Raw genomic sequence first — 25,040 nt, 5'->3', positions numbered from 1 at the left:
CATTCATCCAATCCTTGGCTCCCTTAAGTTGAACATTTTCCAGTACTCTTACAGGTTTAAACACTGCATTTATTTTAAAAAAGAATTAATTCTTATTGCTTAGACTTTTTATTAGCTAAATGAAGAGGCTCATACAGGTAGGGTGCTTGTTGAAGCAGAGTACTTGACTTCATCTCGCAGTGCTAATCCTGTGAAGTTGTCCCGTCTAGCTGCATATTCCCCAACATTGGCCAGCCCTGGTACCACGCAGCAGCTCAGAGCACTGCGGTATATACTCATGTCGTGAGCATCGTACCACTCGTCGGTCTTTTCGTCATAGCACTCAACATTAAAGGTGGTGGTAAAGCCATTAAAGCCACCCACCACAAACAAGAGGTCATCTACCACCTCGATGCCAAAATTGCTACGAGGATTAAACATAGTGGGGATCGTGCGCCAGGTATTAGCCACTGGGCTGTAGGCTTCTGCGCTCCTAAGGCGATTGGCTCCATCAAAGCCGCCTACCTGCAGACGGCAAAGGAAACACGGTTGGCCGTTAGCCATTGCTTCTGTGCACCAGGAGGCCCTCTTCGAGGGGACCAGTGATTTCATACATCCCTTTTCCACTATCTTCTATGGGAAAAAAAGTTTCAACTGCTTCCCAATGGTAGTGTAAACCCATTTGCTGCTGAAAATCTAAGGGTATGGTTTTTGTGGTGGTACAAGATAAACTCACCGCATATACGTGTTCTCCGTAAGCAATTACGCCTATTCCACTCCTCCTGCTCCTCATGGGTGCTATGACTGTCCACTGATTGCTCTCAGTGTTGTACACTTCTGCTGTGAACAGGCATTCGTTTCCGTTAAACCCACCACATATGTAGACCTGTGTGTAAAGAGAGTTCCAAGATTGTTAAAATTGTTACCTCTGTGGAGTAGAAAGAAAGGGTATGTATATAGCGGTGGGGGGACACTTCTGATGCCAGCCTGTACAATCTGAGTTTCTTTGTTCCACGTTGCTTTTTACTAAGTAAAATAAGAAAAGACAGTTACAAAGGGCCATTTAGTCTTTTCAGGAAGGAGTTAGTACTGCACAGTGAGTACTGCCACTTCTGTTTTCCATCCACCCCAGAAAACGAAGAAGAGCATTATTTCTGGGCATATTTGCTTCCACTGCCCCCACCACCCCGTTCTTACCTTTCCATAGAGTGTAGTGGCACTGGCATCACTCCTCTGTTCGTGCATGGGGGCAATGAGTGTCCACTGATTGGTCTCTGGCTCGTAACGTTCAGCAGTGTTGAGACGCACGTAGCCATCAAATCCTCCCATGGCATAAATAAAATTGCTGAGGACTGTCACACTGACATAGCAACGTCTGGAGTGCATCGGGGCCACCTGGTGCCAAGTTTTCTTGACTGGGTCAAAACGCTTAACACTATTGAAATAGTCTACGCTATCGAACCCCCCAATGATATAAACGTAGCCTTTCAAATAGGCTGCCCCGTGGTAGGCACGGGGACTCTCTTCCTCACAAGTGACATTCACCCATCTGTCTGCCCGAGCATCATATGCCTCAATGGCATTGGTGGGGCTCCCACCACTCCAGCCACCAATTGCAAATAGGATGGCATAGGGCAGGCGGGGCCTGGTGAGTGGGTTGGTGAAGTCAGAATTAGAGGGTCCATTCATGTTTAGGTCATACATGGCCTTTAGGGCATTAATGATGACTGGCTTGCATTCCTCGCTGTCTTTGACATAGTCATTCATCTTAACATTGTTCATGAAGTACTCAGCATGCATTAGGGCCAGGCGAACCTAAAAAGGAAATACAGAGTCATTCAGATGAAGTTGAGGGCGCCTGGAAAACCCATATCCCAAACCGCCTGTTTTATAGTCTGCCTTTGAATTGTAGTAGGGTTATATTTTGTTTTGTTTTTGAAATTTAAAACTCACAGTTTAAATATTTGTTTTTTGGAGGTGGTATACATTTGGAGGCTGAGAATGAGCTAGATTGAAGGTACCTCGAGTGGTCACAGAGCTAGCCCATCCCTTGGCCACTGGATGTACTATTAGACCAGAAGGAGCTGTGGTAATTGTTCAGTAATTGAGTATCTGTTTCTCTCTATGTAAAATAACATGAATTGGCACCAAATGGCTACAATCAAGTGCAATACTCGTGGTTTTGTTTCTAGTCCAACTTCTATCTTGGGTTTAGGGAGACTCACAAAATGGAAAATAGGAAAGGAAGACCTTTAGAATTTTTTTGAAGACCTTGCCCTTTCCTCCCACTACTAGGGAGAATTTTGGTCAAGGCTGTCACTGGGGTAGAAGGAACTAGCAATGCAAGGGCAAAGAAAACTGCAAAGTTCCAGAGAATAGTAGCAGATGCCTTCTGCATAAGTATGTGTAAATACAGCCCTGGACTCTCAGACATCTGAATATGGCTCTTAGGACAATCCCTCTGGGATAAATGAATCAAAAGTGAGCGATTAAGCATCCCACAAAAAACAACTAAACTTGACCTTGGGAAGCAAAACTGAAATATGCTGCTTCCTATTTTGGGGGTCATGAGAGATCCATTTTAAAATTGCCTCAAATACAGCATCTTCTTGTTTGACGTTGAGCTCATCTTTCTCAATGATATCCTTAAGTTCAGTGACTGAGAGCTCTAAAAACTCTGCTGAGACTTTCACCATCTCCTCGAAGTTGTGCAATATGAACATGTAGGCCTTCTGCCTCAGCTCGGGGCAGTAGTAGTAGTCTGTGAACTTGCAGATGCCGATACAATTATCCAAACACAGCTCCGACTTGAGGAACTCACAGCACCCCCTGACAATACCCATGATGTTAAACTGGTCTGCAGCAGCCAGCAGCTTCTCCACATTGTCCGGGGTGATAGGGACGGTCCGGGTGTACGCATATTCAATAATGAGCTTCATCATGTCGGGGGAAATGCCAGGAATGTTGTATACCTTCTTTTCAGTGTTGTTCCAGCCACTTGTAAACAAAGCTCTGGAAAAAAGAAAGAAACTAGCAGCCACTGCAACATTTCTCTCCAGTTTCCCCTGTTCTTCCCCACCTCTTCTTGTTGAGCAGAGTTTGGACATTTTCCAAGGAGTGCACAACGAGTATGTTGGAAATAAACTGGCGTGGGGAGGGGGAGGGCAGACTGTACTTTATACACTGAGCAAGAGAATCTTTCCAAGAACCTTGACTTCGGTCACTCTCATCATCCTCAGGATAACTAGGTCCTTTTCCCATTTTGTGGATGGAGGGATCGAGATCGAGAGCTGGGAGTAAGACCCAGGTCTCTTCTGTCCCAACCCATTGCCCACCAAATTCTACCTTGCTTAAGGAAATTAAACTTGAGCAGTACACTTTTTAAATAAGTATTATTCAGTCAACACCTATCCAGAATCGGATCACTTCTCACCTCTTTTCTTGCTATCTCCTTGGTCCAAGCCACAACCATGTCTTGCCCAGATTATTGGGAGTAACTTCCTAACTGATCTTCCTGCTTCTGCCCTTGACACCTCCAGAGTTTATAGTCTTATCGCAGCCACCTTATGAGTTTGTATTCATCTGTCGCTCAAAACCCTCCACTGACTTCCCTTCTTACAGTAAAATACAGAGTCCTTACCAGGGGCTACAAAAGTCCTCTGAAATCTGGACCAGTAGTACCCCTCTGACCATACTTCCTCCCGTCTTCCCCCTTCCCTCTCATTCCATTCCAGCCCCTCCAGGCTTTCTTCCTTGACTACACCAGAGGTGCTTCCATCTTTGGTCCTTTGAACTTGCTGTTCCCTCTCTGCCTGGAAGGCTCCCCCATACTTCCATATTTCTCACTCCCTCATTCCCTTGACGTCTTTGTCTTTGCTCAAATGTCACTTTGTCAGCAAAGTGATAATCCTATTTAAAATTGCCACCCACTGTTCTCTATCTTCTTTTTTCCCCTAGCACTTATGATATGTATTTTATTTACTTAATGCCTACTCCTCTTACTAGAAGGTAAGCTTCATGAGAACAGGAATTTTTATCTCTTTATTCATTGTTTTATTTCCAGTACCCAGGATAGTGCCTATCACAAAAGAGGCACTCAATAAATAATCTTTGAAAGAATGAGTGACTACAATTCCACAGCTATTTATTGGGGTCCCCTTATGTAGCTAAGTACTTTTCTAGATATTGAACAAGACGGAAGTCCCTACCCTAATATATTTTGCTTCCTTTTTCTAGGAAGTTTAAGGGAATATAGGCTTAGAGATCAAATTCTTCCCTGGAGCAGAGATTTGCACAGACAGCCTCTGGGCCAGATTTGGCCTGCCTCTTGTTTTTGTACTGCCCATGAACTAAGAACGTTTTTACATTTTTTAATGGTGGAAAAATCAAAAGATTTTGTTACACCTGGTAGTTATAATAAATTCACATTTCAGTGTCCATGAATAAATGTATTGGAACACAGACAAGCCCTTCAGCCTCTTCTACAGCTGCTTTCCCACTACAGAGGCAGAGTGGAGGAGTTGCAGCAGACACAGTATGGCCTGCAAAGCTTAAAATAGTCACTGTCTGGTCTTTTTGTAGACTCTGCTATAGGTCTAGATGAATGAGAATTTTTAGCCACAGGTGGGATGCGTTTATCATATCTTCACTGGAACGGATCATTCAAACATTTTCAGCTCATGAGCAAAAATCCCTCTTCCACTTCCTGGGTTACAATGGTTTTGGCCCAAACTCCCTTTTTCATCTGATAAATATTTTCTTGGTTCTTTCTCCTCATCCCCCTTTGCATCCCCTCAGTCCTTGTTAATTTATCACCCCGTTTGAGATGCAGGCATACCTCGGAGATATAGTGGGTTCGGTTCCAGACCACCACAATAAAGCAAATATTGCAATAAAGTGAGACACAAATTTTTGGTTTCCCAATGCATATAAAAGTTATGTTTACACCATACTGTAGTCCGTTAAGTGTGCAATAGCATTATCTCTAAAAAAACAATGTACATACCTTAATTTAAAAATGCTTTATTGCTAAAAATTGCTAACCGTCATCTGAGCCTTCAGCGGGTTGTAATCTTTTTTGCTGGTGGAGGGTCTTGTAAAAATCTCACTATTTGCGAAGCGCAACAAAACGAGGTATGCCTGTAGTCTCTACCGGGATAGGGACATAAGAGGTGGCTGAAGTGACACTGTCATCTAGGTTTAAGTAGGAAATCCAGTACGGGTGTCCAACCTTCCCAAAGGTTGGTTTGGGTGAGAATCAAAGAAAAAAAGCAGCAGGCCCACCAACAGTTGGTTGAAAACTAGAAAGAAGAGGCTCTGGCCCTAGCTCGGCCTCTTCAGAAGACAAAGGAGCCAAGCGACAGGAGCCAGAGCTTTGACAGTGTCCCTAAACTTAAGATGGTGGGGTGGGAAAGATGAAATGAACCAAAACATCGCAAAATGAGCCAAATTCCCCCTTCGGCTTAGTTCAGCAACCCTGTTATACCTAAAGTAGGAACTGCAGCTACAGAGGATGTTCTTGTGGGCATTGAATTCAAAGCCATTGACCTTGATGACCACGTCGCAGAGCTTGCCCTCTAGCCTAAGCTCGTTGAAGATCTCACAGGTCATCGCACTCATCTTCCTCTCCATGTGAGGCTGGTGGAAACGTGTGGAGGCCGCTGCGCTCTCCATCTCCATGGCACCCTGGGACCAGCGGAGAGAGGCTGCTCTCCTAGGGTGATGGGGGAGGGTTGTGGGGGGGCCCCTTTAGCCAGCTGTCGCTCCTTTTCCCTACTACATCTTTCATATAGGGCCCATCAGGCAGCCCAAGTTCCAGAATCCTGGGCCCGCAGTGAGATCACTCTCGGGATTGTGTTCTCAGGTTCTGGAACTCTCTCCTGTCCCTGTCCTCCTTCCTTCTCCCCTCCCCCACCACACCACTCAGGCTGAAGACCACGCCACACCGCCTTCTGTGTCCTTGAACCTGGAACAGGACTGTGACCACCAACACCACATGTCAGTTCTTATGAACTCAGATTCCTGTTGGCCACTTCAGTCGCCCAGTTCCGTATCTCTGCAGCATTCATCTGTCTTCTTCTCCACACTTGGCCCCCAGACACTGAGTTCAGGGAAAGCAAGTCAGAGGAGGCAGAAGGCAAGAGGAAAGCTCATTAGATTTGATTCCGGCCCAGCTGTCCAGGGCCTTCCTGCCCGCGGGACTGAGAGTCAGCCACTCATTTTATTCTGGGATGAGGAGTGGGTGCAGTTAAGGAAGCACCTTCAGGATGTTATCAGAACTCACTTTATGGCTCTTTCACACCCCCTCCCATCCGTTCGCTATTTTGTCGTGCAAACTGTTAAGTCTGGAAGTGACCACTCTTGCCAAGGTTTTTGCTCTAGAAAGAGTGGCATCCAGTAACCCCAACTCCTTGGGACCCTCACCCTCCTCAACACGGAGCCCTGAACCAGGGCCTCCTAGCCGACCCCGCAGCCCTTGAAGGCGGCGCCTGCATCTTCCCGGCCTCGCCAGGCTGGCGGGGGACCCGGCGGGAGGCGGCGCCTGCGCAGTGCGGCCGCGGGGCGGTCGTTGTCCCCGCGCCGCCAACCCGGCGGCGAGCGCCATGGCGGAGGAGGTGAGGCGGGAGGAAGCGTCCGGCGTGGGGCGGGACCCGACCCCCGGGACGCTCTGGGGCGCGCAGCGGGTTGCCTCGGCCCCGCCGCTCCACCCCAGCAAGTAGGTGCCCCCGGCCCGTCTTCACAGGGCTCCGAGCGAGCCCGGGCTCCCTTGGGCGCAACGGGGTGCCGTGGTCATCGGTTCTCTCGGGTCTCGGGACAGGTGAGCATCCTGATGAAGGCCACGGTCCTGATGCGGCAGCCCGGGCGGGTGCAGGAGATCGTGGGCGCCCTCCGCAGGGGCGGGGGAGACCGCTTACAGGTACTGACCCGGGTGAGGCCGCCGGCTGGGGCGGGGGGCGTTTCTGGGGGGGCCTGGGGAGGTGTCTGCCCATTGAGCCTTCCCGCGTTGCTGCGGACACCTACAAGCCCCCAGCCTCTAGAAATGGCCAGCGGCCTGAGGGCAAGCGGGTTGGTTCGCCGGTTTTGCCTTGGGAAGAGCCCACCTGCCTGAAAACCTGGATTTCAAATTCTCAATACTGTCATGCTGCTTTCTTTAGTTAGAGGGCACCCCACACCAGGCCCCGGGGCTTCTTCTCCACACCAGCCGCGGTCAGCGCGCTCCCCAAGAAGGTGCAGGTGTGGAGATGGGCCATAAAGGTGGAAGCACCTTAGGAAGGACCCAGGGCACTGAGATGGGTGCAGTTGAAAAAGTCAAGGGGGTCCTGATTGTTCAGCCCCCACCGCCACCCCGAAGAGGCTGGGCGTCCGGTTAAACGTGTACTAGCTGGGATTGGTTCTTCGTTCCCTCTCGGGCCCTTCCTAACTCTCCCAGGGCTTCGCCCACGGGCTGGGCACTGACCTGTTTTGACTTCCAGTCACCCCCCCCCCCCCCCCCCCCCCCCCCGGGCAGGAAGGAGCCTGTCTAGGCGTCATCTCTCTCTTGCATTTTAGGTCATTTCTGATTTTGACATGACCTTGAGCAGGTTCGCATACAATGGAAAGCGATGCCCTTCTTCTCACAGTGAGTAACAGACTAGCTTGCTTTGTTGGGCTCCACAAGATGAAGGCTTCTAATGGGCAAGTAAAAGGAGTCTTATGTTTTTGCAGATATTCTGGATGACAGCAAGATCATCAGCGAGGAGTGCCGGAAAGAGGTGAGTTGCTCCCCTGCCTTGCTCAGGAACGGCTCTCACATACTGCTTCAAATGCTTCTCAGTTAGGACCGAAGATTCCGGGATAGAGACCTGAGAAGATTAATTTTTTAAAAATCTGTTGTTGTTGTGCTCAGATGGCCCTAGTCGTAATAGACTGAGGCAGCTTTCCCTTATTGGCCAAGACTTAAGATGATTGATCGTCGGAATATGGGAGTTATGTTCACTACTAGCTATAGAGTTAACAGGAGACTTCGTGTTTGTTGTTTAACCCTCCCGCAACTCCGAGAGACGGATAGAACCATTATTGTCTCCATTTAACAGATGAGAAAACAGAGGCTTGGAGAGGTTGAGCAGCTTACCCAACGTCACACGGCAAAGCACAGAGCTTGGCTTTCCCATAAATCTGATTCTGTCCTAAACTCTTTCCACTACCTTATGCCCTTTCCTTGATAATACCGTTTCCTTGGCAAGGCTACAGGTATCAAGAAAAACTTCTGAATTAACCTCAAGGTGTGATGACTCCCGTTTCTGTAAGATGCATGCAAATATTGTAAAGGGAACCCTGTAGCCTTGGAGTCCGTTTTCCTTGGCTCCATGTTCTTCCCGTCAGTGCCTCTTTGCCAGAGCAGAGCCGTGCTCATCGTGCGTTTCTCTGCAGGTTGCTGAGCTCTCTCTGCTGAATAACTACATCATTTAGTTCCACTTCGTTAGGAAATTCACTGAATTGCGTCCTAGGTGTCGTTGGTCTGTCATATTGGTCAGCTCTTCTAACCCTCTGTCAGGCTTACTCATTACTGAGCTGGGTGGTGAATTCTGGGTAGCGCTTATATTTCTAAAACCTCTCTCTCTGGGGATGACACTTTTCGCTTAAGGTAGGTTCTGGCTCCACTGATTGCCTTTGGCAAGTCACTTTTTGTGGTTCCTCACGTCCCTGATCTTATCAGCCTCCAGAAAGTTGCATCCACAAATCAGACAGTAGCTTTCGATGCCCTCTCTGGTGTAAAAAAGCTAGAGAAAACTAAGATTCTTGCTGTTGATGGGCTCCTCAAAAAATAAATAAAGCAATTTTATGTATACAATCTTTTTTCTTTTCTTTTTTTTTTTTTTTTTGCAGGGAAAGATTTGCCCTGAGCTAACATCTGTTGCCAGTCTTTCTCTTTTTTTTTCTCCCCAAAGCCCCACGCATGGTTGTAAATCCTAGTTGTAAGTCCTTCTAGTTCTTCTATGTGAGCTGCCGCCACAACGTGGCAACTGACAGACGGGTGGTGTGGTTCCACGATCAGGAAAGGAACTCTGGCTGCTGAAGCAGTGAGAGCACCAAACTTTAACCATTAGGCTATCAGGGCTGGCTCAAAATCTTTTTTTTCTTTTTTAAAAATTATATTCTTCTGGGGCCACCCAGTGGCTTAGCAGTTAAGTTTGCACACTCCACTTCAGTGGCCGTGGGTTCATGAGATCAGATCTCGGGCGCAGACCTACACACCATTTGTCAAGCCATGCTGTGGTGGCATCCCACATACAAAATAGAGAAAGATGGCCACAGATGTTAGCTCAGAGACAATCTTCCTCACCAAAATAAATAAATAAATAAATAATACTTTTCTGTCTAGTTCTACTATACTTTTAGAAAAATTTACCACACTCAAAAAAACACCCACATTGAGAATCTTAATACGTTTCTGGCACTTTCTGCCTTTATTCGTGTGTGATCTTTGCATTTAACCCTCCTTTGGACCGATGGTCAGGGACTCCATTGATCTCATAATATCCAAGACCATGCATATATTAAAATTAGGATTCTTTACCAGGTCAATTCCCATTTTTATTGGGCACTGTTACTGACTGACCCTGTGTGACACAGTCCCTAACACAGCCTCCCAAAAGGGTCAAGGGTCCTGGCATGTGGAAGGAAACCTTGGTCCAAGGAGCTCATAGAGATGCTCGGGAGGTGGTTCACCTGATGCTGGCCGTGGGAGGGAGTGGTCCGCTGACGTGCTGTGTCCCAGACTACAGTCTGCTAGTTCCACTTTCATGATTTTTTTTTTTTTTGCCATATCTGTGTATGACTTTTACTAAGTATTTTCTTTAAATTGACCTGCTTTTAAAAATCTAAATGCAATTAACTTAGAAAAGAAACAAAGCTTTGTGAAAGCACGAGTTTGATGTGCTAGTTTTCTTCTTCTAATGTACATTTCTAATGGTCAAGGTGAATCAAAAACTACTAAAACGAAAAGTGTTTATCCATGTGACCCTCAGAGTTATCTTGCCTGCCGCCGGAGAAGGTGTACCACATTTTGGGGAACACGGCATTAAATCAGTTCTTACTGGTTAAAGCCTGATGACTGAGCTAATTAACAGCAACAACAACAACAAAATCCTAGTGACCCGGTTATGTGATAGCAAAAGCTCTTTATGTGCCTGATGCTCAGAGCTCGCTCTCTCAGGGTGAGTGCAAGGGGTGACCAGCTCTGCGGATCCCACACTTCCTCACGCAAGGTTGCGTCTTCGGGGTGATTTTCTTCTCCCCCTAAATTGTAGGACTTTGCTGGGGAAAACCTCATGTGGACTAACAGCTTTTCTCTTCATTTGGGTGTCCCAGCTCAAAATGCTCCTTCACCACTATTACCCGATTGAGATTGACCCACACCGGACCATCAAAGAGAAGTTGCCTCATATGGTGGAATGGTAAGTGGTGGTGGCGGTGACAGGCTCCTGCCCTCAGGATGGATTGGTCTGGGAGGGGTGTCTGTTTTCTGAGCTTAACGAGATGACAAGCCCCCTTACCTTACTGGATGTGTACCTGAACGCCACAGGCCCGGTTATTAGAACCATTGTCCAGACACACCGGGGCTACTGATAGCTACTGCCAGAGCGGGTGCCCACCAAGAACCCTTGGAACGAGTGAGAAGCCCCTGGGTTTGGGGGAATAGCGCTTTGGGGAGATAACCCTCCTACAGAAGCCAGTGTCACTGGACAGAGCCCCAGTCCTCCCGAGAGTCGGGTCGGGGGGAAGGGATTCAGAAGAGCCTTTTTTTCTTTTTTGTTTAAAGATTAGCACCTGGGCTAACAACTGTTGCCAATCTTCCTTTTTTTTTTTGGCACCTGGGCTAACAACTGTTGCCAATTTTTTTTTTTCTGCTTTATCTCCCCAAACCCGCCCTGCACACAGTTGTATATATCTCAGTTGCACGTCCTTCTAGTTGTGGGATGTGGGACGCCGCCTCAACGTGGCCTGACGAGCGGTGCCATGTCTGCGCCCAGGATCTGAACCCTGGGCTGCCGCTGCGGAGCGCATGAACTTAACCACTCGGCCATGGAGCCGGCCCCTGAAGAACCCTGACGTCAGCACTCCTCGTGCCCAACTCGTCTCCCTGTTGTGTAGCTTTCTCACCCTTCTCCTTTTAAGGAGCTCCTTCAGGAGATGGCTCTGTGGAAAAGGATGAGCCCTCCATTGTCATCCCTCCAGAGGGGACATGGCCCTGCAAAGGGACAGGGTGCTCCACTCACTCAGCGATTTGAATTGAGGGTTTTGTGGGGTGTCTGTTTCCAGGTGGACCAAGGCGCACAACCTCCTGTGTCAGCAGAAGATTCAGAAGTCTCAGATAGCGCAGGTGGTCAGGGAGTCCAACGCGATGCTGAGGTAAGCTTCCTGCTCGGAAACGTTTCTGCCAGACTGTTTGGAACTAGTTTGCTCGCAAAAAAGAGGCTGGGAACGAGTGGAAAGGAGTTAGTTGCTGGGAGAGTCAGAAGAGGCTTAGCACCGTGAGCAGCTGACGTGGAAAGTCTTGCTCTCCTCTCTCGATACAGCTAAGGCAGTCTGCTGGTGGTGGACGTAGCGTGCACGTGACCAGGACTTTGTCTCCTAGAGCAGACAGCGTCCAGATCATTTTTCCCAGTGGTAAAAAGACTTGTGCGGCCCCATGGTGACTGGTGTTCTTTATCCAGACGTGGGTGTCAGCTGGCCTGGGACCCTTGATCATCGGCAGCCTTCACCGTACAGCTCTCCCTGCTGGAGTGTTCTTTCCTGGAGAAGGGATGCGGACACATAGAGGAAGGGGTCGACGTGGGTGCCTGCCCGCAAGGATTATGTGTCCTAACTGGGGAGAAAGGCTAGCTCGTGAAAAGCCAAGAGAGTAGAGACATGTGCAGACCCAGTGAATGCCGGAGCGGGGTTGGGGTGTTCCTCAGTGAAGCTGCCCCAGGACAGCTGCCTGGTTGTGTTTTGCTAGAGCTAAATAATCCAGAAACAACAACAACAAAAATGAGTCCGTTTATATGAAGTTCAAGGAAAGGCAAAGCTAACCAATGGTGGTGTGAAGTGGAAATGAGGGATGGCATTGACGGGGGGACATGCGGGAACCTTGATCTGGTTAGTAATGGCAGGGGTGTATGTATATGTAAATATGAGCTGAACGCGTAAGATAAGTGCACTTTAACCATTTGCTGTATGCATTTTATACATCAATTTAAAATATTTTAAAAAAAGAAAATTTAATAATATATAACCCCAGTAGACTATGAAGAACTGTAGCAGAGGCCGAGCCATTTCAGAGCCTCTTCCTCTCTTTTCAGGGAGGGGTACAAGACGTTCTTCAACACCCTCTACCAGAACAACGTCCCCCTTTTCATCTTTTCCGCGGGCATCGGTGACATCCTGGAGGAAATTATCCAACAGATGAAAGTGTTCCACCCTAACATCCATATTGTGTCCAACTACATGGATTTTGATGAAGATGTAAGCCAGATCTCATTTGGGCTGGGAATGGAAGAGGCATGGGGACTGCCAGCCAGGACACGTCACCCGAAACATTAGCCCTAACCCGGGGAGGGAGGTGGGGACATGCTCGCTTCTTTGCCCTCGGGCATTTACTTATTTCTTTATGCCAGCTAAGGACATTATTTTTGAAGGACCTACTCTTTGGTGTTTGGCCGATAGTCGGCTTCGCTGTGGGGGACCCTAGTTCAGGGGTCAGCCAGGCCCCACGTCTCTGTCATGGGTCATGTGCCACCCCAGGTACTCAAGAGCTTAGACTTTGACTTGTTTTTCTAGAACCAGAGTTGGGCTGCTCCAACTCACCCATGTTCTCTCTTCTTGCCCTTAAAACTAATGGCTGGAATTGTCATCCCTTTGACCTGTGGTCAGGACGCGGCCCACAGCTGAGGCTTAAGACACATGTAGCCTGAACAGTGCTTGTACCATGGGCCTCATGCTTCCACCAGAGCAGGGCATCAGCGTATTGGATGGTCCCTGTTCGTTTAGACCAGAGGTTGCAGACTTTTTGTAAGAGGCCAGGTAATCAATGTCTTGAGCTTTGTGGGCTGTATGATCTCTGTCACCGCTCCTCACTCTGCCACACGAAAGAGCAGCCACAGACAAGACATCAACAAATGGGCCTGGCTGGGTTCCAGTAGACCTTAATTTACAGAAAGTGGCCAACTCTGGCCCATGGGCCTGAGCTTGCCAACCTTTAGTTGAGAAAACAGTGAAGTTTTGGCATTATCTATGGCTTTCAGGACTCCCTTTCCTCTGCGACGGAGACAATGGAAAACTGGCCTTAGAAGTGTCCCCATAACGCGTCTGTCTGTCTCCTGATGATTCAGGGCTTCCTCCAGGGGTTCAAGGGCCAGCTCATACACACGTACAACAAGAACAGCTCCGTGTGCGAGAACTCCGGTTACTTCCAGCAGCTTCAGGGCAAAACCAACATCCTCCTGCTGGGAGACTCCATGGGAGACCTCACTATGGCCGATGGGGTTCCTGGGGTGGAGAACATTCTCAAGATTGGCTTCCTAAATGACAAGGTAGGTAGGTGACCAGGGCTCTTCGTGGCTTGCTTCTCCCTCAATTCCTGTTAACAAATGCTTATCAAACACCTTCCATGTGCTAGACACTGTGTTAAGTAGTAGAGGTACTGAAGTAAGACACAAGCCATATTCTCCAGGAGAATATTCCATATTCTCATAGGAGAACAAGACCAGTAACTATGGCTGCGTGCTCACCACACGGCATGACACTGGAGTTCAGAGACGGGGTAACACCAGGCACTTAATTGGAGCCTACACTTAATGAGTATCCACCACATGCCAGGCACATTAACCCATATAATCCTCACACCAGCCTTCTGAGGAGTAACCATTACACCATTTACACTTGAGGAAACTGAGTCGGGCTGGTTAGGTAACTTGCCCAAGGTGACATAGTTTAGGAATTGGTGAGGCTGACAAAATCCTAAATCCTAAATCATACCTGTAAGGCGTGATTGAGATGGGAGGTGTCAGCATTCAGGGTTGGGCTTATAATTTAGAGAAGAGAAATACAAGAACAGACCAGGGGCGAAAGCAGTGTGGTCGTAAAGGGGCACAGTATGATATCAAGCTAGAAGGCCACCAGTCCGCATCCTCAGTCAGCAGGTGCTGAAGTCCCACAGGATGCTTGGGCCTTGTGAAGATTCAATCCAGATAGATTAGAGGTAGCATCTGGTTTTTAAAATTTAATCTTTCTTACTGTCCTTTTGACATTGACCCAGGGGTTAATTATGGCAGCCCATGCCCATTGCCATCCATGTCTCCAAAGGGCAGGTCCTGGGAACCTTGAACAACTCCTGGCGAGTTGCAGCTTGAATGTCCTCATCCCACAGCCCCGGGTTCTAGAGAGTCAGAGGCAGTGGGTGAGGCAGGGGGCTGGGGACTTGGGGGGACCCTCAGCCTCCCCTCCCTCCGGGCAGGTGGAGGAGCGGCGGGAGCGCTACATGGACTCCTATGACATCGTGCTGGAGAAGGATGAGACGCTGGACGTGGTCAACGGTCTGCTGCAGCACATCCTGCACCAGAGGGACTGGATGGAGATGCAGGGCTCCTGAGCGCACGGGGGTGGGGCTGGGCCCTGCAGGCCCTGACGAGGAGGGGGCCTCGCAGGGGCCGCTCTGCTGGGAGCACCGCTCTTCTCTGTGTGTGCAGAGAAAAGTCCAGGGCGCCCGAGCTGCTGGGCCCTCGCCCTCCCTCCTGCTTTCCCCAGCACCTTCTGTTGGTGTCCTCCAAGGCTCGAGGGCGGCCCTGCCTGGGGGGAGGGCAGCCAGAGCCGTTCCAGCTGAACTGTGGACCTGCAGGGTGTTGGCACTCAAGGGGTCATTTGGTCCAGGATTCTTTTTGCAAAATTTTTAAACATGGGAAGCTGTCCTTCAAACCGATCTAATGTGCAAAACAGATCACAATAAAGAAGGAACAAACAGCTCTTCGGATCTGCTCCCGGAGTCTGCACCCCTCGGCCCCGAAGGCGCAGGAACCTCCAAGAAGCCACTAGGGCTCCACGGAACACAGCTTGAAAACCACTGAATTAGCCCAGGAGAGCCCGAGCACAGCCCCCGTGTGTCTGTGGGGATCAGGGGGGCAGGCGGGGTGGGAAGGATGCGTTTCTGACCTGGAATGTTTGCCTTTGTTCCCATGCAGCTGTTAAATTCGAAATTCAGCTGGGCTCACTTGGGTTTGGCTGGCCCTGTCTGTGGAGCCCCCACTTTGGGATCCCCAGAGGGATCTGTTTGGGTGGATATCTTCCCTGGGGCCCTTGGCTCCTTTCCCTCCTCCTTCTGTGGGTCCAGGGCCACTGAAATGGATGACCTTAAGAAGGGGGTGAGACTGGGGACCTGAGGGGGAAGGATCTCTGTGGCAAAGTGAACTGGGGGTGATTTCCGCTGTCGTCTGGCGGTCTTGGGCTTCTTCACTTCCTTTCCCTTCTCCCCTCCCTGTTGACTTGGGTGCTCAGGAACTACTGAGTTTTCTCTTGGGCACCTATTGAAGAAAAAACTATAGACCAGCCAGTTCACCTGGCATTTTCTTCGCCTGCCCTCCCTCAGAGAATTCGTTCTCTCACCCTCCTGCCCGCCTGGCTGTTGGGAGGTTGTGTTTAGCTGCACGGCTGAAGGAGAGGCAGTGCGAGAGTTGACTGAATGCCTGCTGTGTGCACCTGGATGGACACAGTGACCCTGACAGTGGGTGTAGGTCCCATCTGCAGATGGCTCAGGAAGGACCGGGACTTGTCCCAACTCCACAGCTAGGAGCTAGAGCCAGGGTCTGGGTGTCTCTGACCCGAGCCCTGCTTGTTCCGCATCACGCTGCCCCCATGTGGGCTCGGTTCAGGGCTGTCCTGTGGGCTTTTGGGCAGGGCATGATTACCATTGGAGGCTGGGTCTGTGGCCACTGTCAGACCCTCAGGGTCTTCTGGATGTTTTGGGACCAGAGAGTGTCAGTCACCAGCTGTGGGGAGAGGCCACATCTCTCAGGGGGTCCCAGGCATGAAATCGGTGCTCGTGGGGGCAGTTCAGCGAGTCCAGTCCCAACCTGAGCACCCCTCCCCCCCGACGTCCTCTGATGGCTCAGGTCATCTTTGCACTGGCCAGAGTCCAGCCAGGCAGCAGAGGGCAGATGGCCTGAGTGGTGGCTGAAGCAACTCCTCCCCATAGACACTGGAGGCCTGAACTCAACTGCCTTTCCTTCTGATGAGAGGGACAAGGATGGAGCAGGTGGTCATGGCTGGTAGCCGGGAGCAGGGAGAGGTGGGAAGGTGGGAACACTGGAAATCGGCATGAAAGAGTGGGACCGCCCTGTGTGGTTTAATTTAATCCTTGAGCTTCGCGTGTCGTGTTTGAGGTCAGGGACCTCGTCTTTCCGTTCAGCAGGGAGTTAGGAGACAGGCCCCACTCCTCTGTGGACACCCACTCCCCATCCTCCCTCCAGCAGACTGGGGCTCACTTTCCGTGGTGAGGGCCCGGAGTTGGGCCTCAGGGAGGCAGGAACCCCTGGAGGAAGGGGCCAGGACCTGGGGACACAGAGTCTTGAGTGACAGGCAGGAACACAGCCTGCTTTGTTCCCTTTCTTCCCAATCTTTGGGTCTAAAGCCCTCCCCCCGAGAAAGACCAGTTCCTGAGCCGTTGGTGCTGTCTTTTATTTGGCACAAAGGAGAAGAGGATCTGGCACCAGTTTAGCCTTTTGAGTACGCAGAGCTCGCCCCCCCCCCCTTGCTCCTCAGCCCCCAGTAAGCCCCTCTTCCAAGTTTGTCTCAGCCCTGAACCAAGGATTTCGTGGCCCTGAGGCCCATGGAAGTAGGTTTCCTCACCTCTGCTCACTTTCTTCCTCTTCCTCGGTCCCTTAGAGCAAGCAGCTTTCTTTAAGGATGAAAGGTGACACAAAGTCCAGCCCTAAATGTAGCACCATGGGGTCACCTCACCCGCCACTGGATGCAGTGAGGGGAGACAGGACAGGTGAGGTGGGGCTGCCCTCCTGGAGCTGCCCCCTTCCCAGGAAGCAGCCAGAGCTGCAGGAGGAAGGCTGGGGTCCCGCCAGCCCTGGGTCATGCTCCTGGGGAGCTGCCACCACAGAGGAAAGATGCTGGAGGTGGGGGTTTGGGGATGGTGAGAAGTACAGATAAAGGGAAGTTTGGGGAGACAAGTGGTGAAGTCGCCTTGCTCAGAGTCTGGTGACATGGAGGGGAGGTGTGGGCGAGGGGCCAGCAATGGCTCATTCAACCCCCAGGCTCCACCAATGCCCACATTGGCTCTGTAACTCCAAACTGTTAGAAGGGGTTGGGGTTGGAAGAGAAAGCCCAATAGAGGTCTGTGCTGTGGATGTTACTCGGGCTTGTGGGAAGACCAGAGTTGTCTCCTCTGACCACTTTTTAGACGCTCCCTGACGCTATCCCAGCAGAGGGTAGGGAGACTGCTGGAAGGTCAGCCCCACTGCCCACTGTCCCCCCAGAAGTGGGCCCTTGCGTTTGTGCCCAGGCCCCTGCCCTTCAGAGCTCCTCGTGGACCCGCTCCTGGTCTTCGTCCGACTTCAGCTTGAGTTCCTCGGCAGTGATCTTGCCATCCTGGTTGCGGTCCTGGTTCTGGAACATGTCCCCTATGATTTTCTCCGGGTCCTGCCCAGGCATGAGGCGTCCTTTGCCCTCACTGACTTGAGCCTTGATGAAGGTGGAGAACTGGGCAAGGAGAGCCAAGGGGAGGGTGGGGGTGAGGGTCTCTCCTGAGCAGCTGTGGTGGCCTTAGGAAGGGCCCCCAGGTGGACACCAGCCAGTAAGGACTGAGGGAGAAGAGCAGGGTGGAGAGCCTGCTGGGGACAGTCCGCGGCGGGAAATGGGCTGCGTGTGCGCCCGAAGAAAAGGCAGACAGGGACCTCGGGCACAGTGACCAGCAGAGGGGCAGGAGCACGGCCACAGACAGGACAGTGGACATGGACGGCGTTCTTGCCACATGCCACCATGCGAGCTGGCTCCTGTTGGATGACAGCGTGGGAATGGTTATTATAAGGGCTGAACTCCTCACCCACCTCCTCTGGGGGGACCTCGCCATCCTTGTTAAGGTCCAGGTCTTCGAACAGGTTGGCAGGAGGGTCCTCATGCCACACAAACAGGTAGCCTGCGGGCAGCCCCTCCTCTCGGGACACCAGCTCCACCTCAAACAGCAGCACTGCACTGCCAGGGACCCCCCGGGCTGGAGGGAGGGAGAAGAGGAGAGAAGGGAAGAGTCCTAGTCAGGCCAGGGTCTGGGCCTGACTTCGAAGGCTGGCCAGGGTGCTCCCCAGCCCACGGGCCTCAGTTTCCCCTGTTGGGGGCTGGAGAGTGGAGCATGGGATGTTTACAGAATCATCCAGAAGGCTTCCCGGACTCCTCCCATCAGCCATCAAGGCCCAAGGCAGCCAGGGGCAAGGGGGACAGAACACCAATCAGACCAGTCTGCCCTCACCTCCGCTCTCCCCGTGTGCCAGGTGCGGGGGCACCACGAGCTGCCGCCTCTCTCCCACACACATGCCCTGCAGGCCCTTGTCCAGGCCTTCAATCACCTTGTTGGCCCCCAGAGTCGCCTCCTGGGGGACCTCATAGTCATGGCTGGGGGAGAGCAGATTCCCAGGTCAGTCCTCGCTGCCCTCGCCCCAGTTCATACCACCCACTGTGCCCCCTCCACTCCTCCCCACACACCCCAGTTCACACCACCCACTGTGCCCCGGGCGGGCCCAGGACAAGCCCTCAATTCCTGAGTCACTCCTGGCGCCGCCCCACGCAGCAGAGTGCAGGGGCCCAGCGGTCCAGAGATGGGACTCCCTTCTCTTGCCACCGCCCTTGAAGTGTGGCCTTGAGGGCTCATCCCTCCTTGCTTGTTTCCCTCCATAAAAGGGAGCCAGCAGCTCCCTACTGCTAGCTTCCGCCTGCCGCCTGCCTGCAGAGTGAACAATTTCAGCTTCTCATGCTCCCCCTCCCCGACACTTGCTCAGATGGGAACTTAGGGAGTAAGCAAGAGTGGGGGTGCTGTTAGGAGGACTCCCCATGCCTGGGCCCACCCACCTGCCCAGCCCCGGCCCTGCCCCGGACCCACGAGGAGAAGAGCCTGGTGCCATCCAGCAGAGAGCAGTTGTAGTGGTATCGCACGAAGTCCCCGGGCTGGGCGGTCTCGTTGCAGGGCTCAGGGGGCCGGGACAGCGTGGTGACTTCCACGGGATCCGCAGGGTTGTGGAAGTCGATGACGTGCACGTCGAAGACCAGCACAGCGGAGCCAGGGATCTTGTCTCCTGGGCCAGAGTGGGGGAGGGGATCAGCTCGCAGTCTAGGAGGGGCTGCTCAGGGTCTCCGTGGAGGCCCCAAGACCTTCCCTGCCCGGAACGGGATGGGGCGGGACGCTTGTCCACAGTCAGCTCTAACACAGTCTTGTTGGGGTGGGGGCGGGGCGCATGCTAATTAGACAGGCCGTCACACAGACCGTCTGGCAGCCTCCCAGGAACTCACCCCGCTGATCCGTGTGATCAGTCCCAGTCTACAGGTGAGGACACTGAGGCTGGGTCTCAACTCCAGGTCCCTTTGCTTCCTAGAGCTATGCCGTTTCTTTCTTCCACAACCACCCTCCCTCCCCAGACTCAGGAGTCTCTGCAGGGCAGCGTGGGAGGGGAGAGCTGGGGGACTGCCCCGGGAGAACAAGATGGAGTCCGTGTGGCAGGAGCTGGGTGGGCTGGAGTCCCCCTTGAGGGGAAGGTTAGTGAGCAGTTTAGGAGAGGAGCTGAGGTGGTGGCTTGGGGACAGGGAACGAGCCTACCAGTCCCGTTCTCCCCATAGGCCAGGTGAGGGGGGATGGTGATCCTCCGGCGCTCGCCCACGCATGCGCCCTGCAGCCCCTGGTCCATCCCGGGGATGATGTAGCCCTGCCCCACGTAGGTATTGTAGGTGTGGTTTCGCGAGTAGCTGCAATACAGGTGGGGGGGGGGGGGGGCAGCAGGGAGTCAGGGGACCCTGCCCCTCCCGGCTGCTCAGAGCCGCCCCACCACCTGGTACTTTCCTTCGCACCTCAGCTGCTTCTGCCTCCGCCCAGCCCCCACGCCCCTCTGCAGGACCCTGACCTGGAATCAAAGAGGGTGCCGTCCATCAGCGAGCCGTTGTAGTGGTAACGCATGAAGTCCCCAGCCACGGCTCTCCGGACACAGCCGGGCGGTAGCTCCAGTGTCTCCAGCTGGACAGTGTCCTTCGGGTTGTGGACGTCAATCAGTAGGACGTGGAAGACCAGGGAGGCATGCGCGGGGATCACGGTCCCTGGGGAAGGGACAGGCTTGAACCATACAAGTGGAGAGCAGATAGGGGCTCCTTCTTGACTCAGGAAGGCCTTGTGCACTGTGCAAAACCTCCACCCTGCTCTCCAAAGCCCGGTTCCCTGCCACCGAGCAGCCCTGGTTCTTGCTCCCCCTGTGCGGTCTCAGTGAGTTTTCCCCAGGCCCACCACCAGTCCATACTGAACCTTTGTGTGGATCAAAATAAAGCACTCCTTCTTAGACAAATGATCACCAAGGGCTAGATTCATCTCTACTTGCCTCCTTGGCTGGGTACCCTTGTGCAGTGCACAACCTGAACAACTGCATGAGGCAACCCACTTGTGGAGAATCCCCCTGAATCCCTGCCTGCCCTCACCATAGCCTTTCTCGCCATAGGCCAGGAATGGAGGAATGATGATCTTCCTTCTCTCTCCAGGACACATGCCCAGCAGCCCCTGGTCCATGCCCTTGATCAGCCAGCCAGAGCCAACGTAGGTATCATAAGTGCCACCCCTACTATAGCTGCAGAGAATGAGGTAGAGGTGATGCTGCTGTAGTGGGAGAGGCAGGATGGGCACTGGAGTCCCTCCCCAACCATGCCACAGTCCCCAGCGCTCCAGGGCTCCTTCCAGCCCTTACCTGGTGTCAAAGGCGGTGCCGTCCAGCAGTGTGCCATTGTAGTGGTAGCGGACAAAGTCACTGTCCTGGACCATGCGGGGGCAGTGGGGTGGACGCAGCAAGGTGCTCACCTGCACAGTGTCTGCCTTGTTCCACACATCCAGCAGGACCACGTCAAAGTAGAGGGTGGCATCCGGGGGTATGAGCCCCGCTGTGAGGGCCGGGCAGCCAGGGTGGGGGTGGAGTGGAGGTCTGAGCCTCCTGCTTGGCCTCGCCCTCCACCACCCCTATTTCCCCTTCTTCCTCATCAAGCTAGGATCCCACCCAGGGCTCTGTTATTTCCCTTCCTCCCAGCCCAGGGGCAGGAGACCGAAACTCTAGTTCCAGACCTGCCGCTATTCATCCTGCGCTGCATATGCAGTGTGACCTTGGGTGAGTCCCTCTCCCTCTCTGAGCATCAGGTTTCTGGCCTTGGGGTCCTTGCTTCTGCCTGCTGGTCTCCTGCATCCCCTGCCAGGGCCCCAGCCGTCTCACCCACGCCGATGCTGCCGTAGCCCAGGTGGGGAGGCACAATGAGGCGGCGGCGCTCGCTGACACACATGCCCATGAGGCCTCGGTCCATGCCGGTGATGAGGCGCCCCACGCCCACCACGATGGCCACCAAGGTGGTGCGGTCATAGCTGGGGGGGGAGGGCACAGACGCCTATGGTCACATACATGCACGGCGCACACAAAGGCACAGGCCCCTCCCTGTACACACGTGTAGAGCCATGTGCTCCTTCCCTCCTTCAAGCCTCCTGGGGGGGCCAGACTCCCGCCTTAACAGGATGGGCTGGTACAGAAGGGAAGTCCTGAGGAGGCCAGGGGTTTTTATTTGCCTGGGATGGGGGGTGCTTGCCGGTCTGTCTGCTGCTAGTATCTGCTCACAGCAAAGGAGGGGTAGGTCCAGCACAAATGGGAGAAGGAGCATTTATTAATGACCTACGATATGCCGGATTAAATGCTTAGCATTTTACATTCGTTGTCTTATTTAGTTTTCTCCCCTGTGAGGTGGGCATTATCGTTTTCATGTTTCTTTTCTTTTCTTTTTTTTTTTTTTTTTGAGGAAGATCAGCTCTGAGCTAACATCTGTTGCTAATCCTCCTCCTCTTTTTGCTGAGGAAGACTGGCCCTGAGCTAACATCTGTGCCCATCTTCCTCTACTTTCTATGTGGGACGCCTACCACAGCACGGCTTGTCAAGCCGTGCCATGTCCGCACTCGGAATCCGAACCGGGGACCCCCAGGCCGCCTGAAGAAGAACGTGTGCCCTTAAACGCTGCACCACCGGGCCGGCCCCCGTTTTCATGTTTCTTATGAGAAAAATTGAGACTTGAGAGATTGACTGACTTGCCCGAAGTCACACAGCTAAAACGTGGCCTGTGGAACGCCAGAGTCCACGTCTGTGCCACTGCACCATCAATTCGTCATCGAGGAAAGGAAGGAGAAGCCGAGCTGGCTGGGGTTTTAAGGGCGAGTTTTCAATTCTGAAAAGGCCTATTCTAAAATTGCCAGGGCTTACTTTTGGTTTTAGTTCCAGTTTTAATTTTAAGTTTTCCGCAGTTAACGGAGGCTGGGAGATTCTGCTTTTGATTGAAGGGGCCACGGGTTGTGAAAGTTTTCCAAGCTCAGCCCTGCAGGAACGGGTCCCAGCGTCCCCCCCAGGGAAGCACCCCAACTCCTGACCCCTCCCCGACTCCTGGCGGTCCAGGGCTCAGGGCTGTCCTCCTGGCTACTGCCCACTGAGCTGGCTTCACGTCTGGCCTGCTTCCTTCACGGTGCTGTTGTGGGAGCCTGAGCGATGCACGAAGTTTCTACCAGCTCAACACCATCAGGGCCTGCGGCTCCGGCTAGTGTGTATTGACTCCGCTCACAGATGCCCGCACTGTGCCGAGTCCACTTTCATTCATCACCTTGGGTCCTATCATCAGCCTTAGGAAGTAGGGACTCAGTTTTTCAGATTATTTTTAATCTCCATTTTTCAGATAAGCAAAGTGAAGCTTAAAGAGCCCAAACTCCTTGTCCGTGATCGATCACAGCCTGGGGCTGAACCCCGGGTCTCGGACTCAGGACTTCCCGTTCTTACCCGGTAACATGCCACTGATTCCCCAGGCTGAGCTGTGTGTTTGGGGAAGGGTCTAAGAGGGATGGACGGCCTGCGGTGTGGGCTGGGGGTCTGTGCGTGTGACTGGGACCCAAGCTTTAGCCGAGGCCGGTGAGCAGCCCCGCTCTGCCCCCACCAAGCAAAGCGGACTTGCCGGAGCAGACCAAAGGCCTGGAGCAGACCAGAAGCCAGACTCTCAAACCCCAAGGCTGGCAAGATGGGCGGCAGCACTGGCGTGGTAGAGCTAAGATGGAGGGAGGTGGGGGTGCAGGGACACCCGGAGAGAGAGGCACAAGAACCCTCCGAGGAGCCCAGGGTGGCATGTTTGACCGTGTGACACGTAGACAGCCAGGGTCCCTGCACTGAGCTGGGCCCTACACGCCCCGATCCACCCTGCTGTCTTATTATAATGCCCCCCTGCTTTATCCTGCTGGCTGCTGTGGATGACCCCCACCCCTCCACAAAAGGTCCTACTCCCTCTTCTGTCACCTCACAGGCACTAAATCTGGGGCAGGAACCAGAGGGGAGGCAGCGTGGCAGGAAGGTAGGGGGGTCCCAGGCTGAGACTGGAGGATTCATATGCCCTGTCCCCAACACTGTGGACCAAAATGTTCCCCAACCCAGGTCTTTAAATAAAGCACCGGGAAGCAAAGAGAGCAGTTCACCTGGATTCTCAAGCACTTTGGGGGATGTGGGGAGCTTGTGTGCAAGAAAATGGGGTCCTTGGAGGGGCGAAGGTTTGAAGCTGAGGGCAGGGATGTCTTTGTGAGATGGATATGTGGGCGTCCCCCCACCCAGGGTGCCGTGTTTGGGGTTAGAGGACCACCAAGTAAGTATAGGGATGCACACACAGCTTAAATGAGGCAACAAGCGAACCCCAGGACTAAAAGAGCCTGGCCCCAGCTTCAGGGAAGGGGAGTGGCGAGTCTGGGGGCACCCAACCCATTACCTCGAGTCAAACTTCTTGCCATCCTCGAAAGTGCCGTTGTAGTGGTAGCGCACATAATCCCCCCTCTGCACTTCCCGGGGACAGGCCCTGGGGATGTGGTACCTTTCGATGACCACATCTTCCAGGGGGCCCCCGGCCGGGTTGGCGCGGCCCAGCCCCCTCCCCACGGCCTGTACCAGCAGCAGCAGCAACTGCAGCAGGGGGAGCCGAAGGAGGGTGTGGCTGGGGGGCCCCTCGCGGAACATGGTGCCTGGAGCTGCGACGGCCGGCAGTGAGGACGAGGGAGAGAGTCGCCGCGGCCAACCTCCTCCCCACCCCTCTCCTCCCCGAGCTGGCTCCCCCTCTTCCTGTCCTCCTTCCCCACCCCCGCCCTGGCTGGTCCACGTGGAATGGGGGTGGGGAGACGGAGCTGGCGGGGCGGGTGAAGGTGGGGTGGAATCGGAGGAGAGGGAGGCCGAGAGGGTTAGAGGCCGAGGAATGCACCGCAAAGAACTCCAGATTCCCCCTCGTCCCCCCACCCCACGCGAGGCTGAGAGACCTGGGGCCCGGAGGGGGAGGGAGGTTAGGGAAAGATGAGAAGTCGGAGCAGACTCCAAAAAAAAAAAAAAAAAAGTTGAGTGTCTTTTTTTTCCAGAGCCTCCGGGTCCTAAAGCCGGCCTGGGGCATCCCTGGCTTCTTTTGCTGGTACGCCCAAATCTAAGGCCTCTCAGGAGGCTGGTGAGGCTCCAGAAAATAAGGGGTATCTCAGTGCTCCCCGCTACCCTACGTTCCCGGGACTGCCCCCTCAAGGACGAGCTGCTTTGTCCCACGAAAGCCGAACTGCCAGAAGGACTTCCTGACGTGGGGCTGGAGATGGAGCGGGAGGTGGTGGAAGTGGAGGGTGTGAAGGGTCACACCAGGTGCGCGCCTCCCCGTCGCGGGCTGGGGGAGCACTTGGAGTGGCCTCTTCAGGGCTGGGGGTGGGGAGTGTGCAGAAGGGGCGCTGTGTGGAAGGAAGACCAGCTTCCAGGGTCTGGGCAGGGTGCAGGAGGTGGCACTTGCCT

At 53.1% G+C, this 25,040-nt stretch overlaps 3 protein-coding genes across 7 annotated transcripts; 1 reads left to right on the top strand and 2 right to left on the bottom strand.

Moving 5' to 3' along the window:
* Positions 1-59: 59 nt before the first annotated feature.
* Positions 60-5,778, bottom strand: KLHL10 (kelch like family member 10). The gene is made up of 5 exons (XM_044745018.2): positions 5,465-5,778; positions 2,502-2,991; positions 1,177-1,794; positions 716-865; positions 60-504 (listed from the first exon to the last, which is right to left on the bottom strand). Exons 1-5 carry the CDS (start codon positions 5,656-5,658, stop codon positions 130-132), a joined length of 1,827 nt encoding a protein of 608 aa, XP_044600953.1. The 5' UTR covers positions 5,659-5,778; the 3' UTR covers positions 60-129.
* Positions 5,779-6,510: 732 nt separating this feature from the next.
* NT5C3B (5'-nucleotidase, cytosolic IIIB) lies at positions 6,511-14,960 on the top strand. 5 transcript variants are annotated; one of them, XM_014833873.3, is made up of 9 exons: positions 6,511-6,593; positions 6,797-6,895; positions 7,528-7,597; positions 7,665-7,730; positions 10,330-10,415; positions 11,281-11,370; positions 12,303-12,465; positions 13,332-13,532; positions 14,456-14,960. In XM_014833873.3, the coding sequence occupies exons 3-9, from the start codon at positions 7,571-7,573 to the stop codon at positions 14,588-14,590; spliced, it is 768 nt and encodes a 255-aa protein (XP_014689359.1). In that variant the 5' UTR covers positions 6,511-6,593; positions 6,797-6,895; positions 7,528-7,570; the 3' UTR covers positions 14,591-14,960. The 5 variants fall into 5 exon arrangements, with proteins under 5 accessions (XP_014689359.1, XP_044600955.1, XP_014689360.1 ...); XM_044745020.2 differs by having other exon boundaries at positions 6,532-6,593; positions 7,684-7,730; XM_070483258.1 differs by having other exon boundaries at positions 6,556-6,694; positions 7,684-7,730.
* A 1,370-nt stretch (positions 14,961-16,330) lies between these two features.
* FKBP10 (FKBP prolyl isomerase 10) lies at positions 16,331-24,334 on the bottom strand. Its single transcript, XM_014833857.3, has 10 exons — positions 23,998-24,334; positions 21,441-21,586; positions 20,928-21,117; positions 20,665-20,810; positions 20,103-20,292; positions 19,802-19,947; positions 19,091-19,283; positions 18,464-18,606; positions 18,048-18,211; positions 16,331-17,700 (listed from the first exon to the last, which is right to left on the bottom strand). The coding sequence occupies exons 1-10, from the start codon at positions 24,240-24,242 to the stop codon at positions 17,515-17,517; spliced, it is 1,749 nt and encodes a 582-aa protein (XP_014689343.1). The 5' UTR covers positions 24,243-24,334; the 3' UTR covers positions 16,331-17,514.
* Positions 24,335-25,040: the final 706 nt, after the last annotated feature.

The sequence above is a fragment of the Equus asinus genome, chromosome 13 (genome assembly GCF_041296235.1).
Source record: "Equus asinus isolate D_3611 breed Donkey chromosome 13, EquAss-T2T_v2, whole genome shotgun sequence".
Lineage (NCBI taxonomy): Eukaryota > Metazoa > Chordata > Mammalia > Perissodactyla > Equidae > Equus > Equus asinus.
The sequence above is the reverse complement of the archived record's forward strand: the minus strand, read 5'-3'. Positions and strand labels throughout refer to the sequence as shown.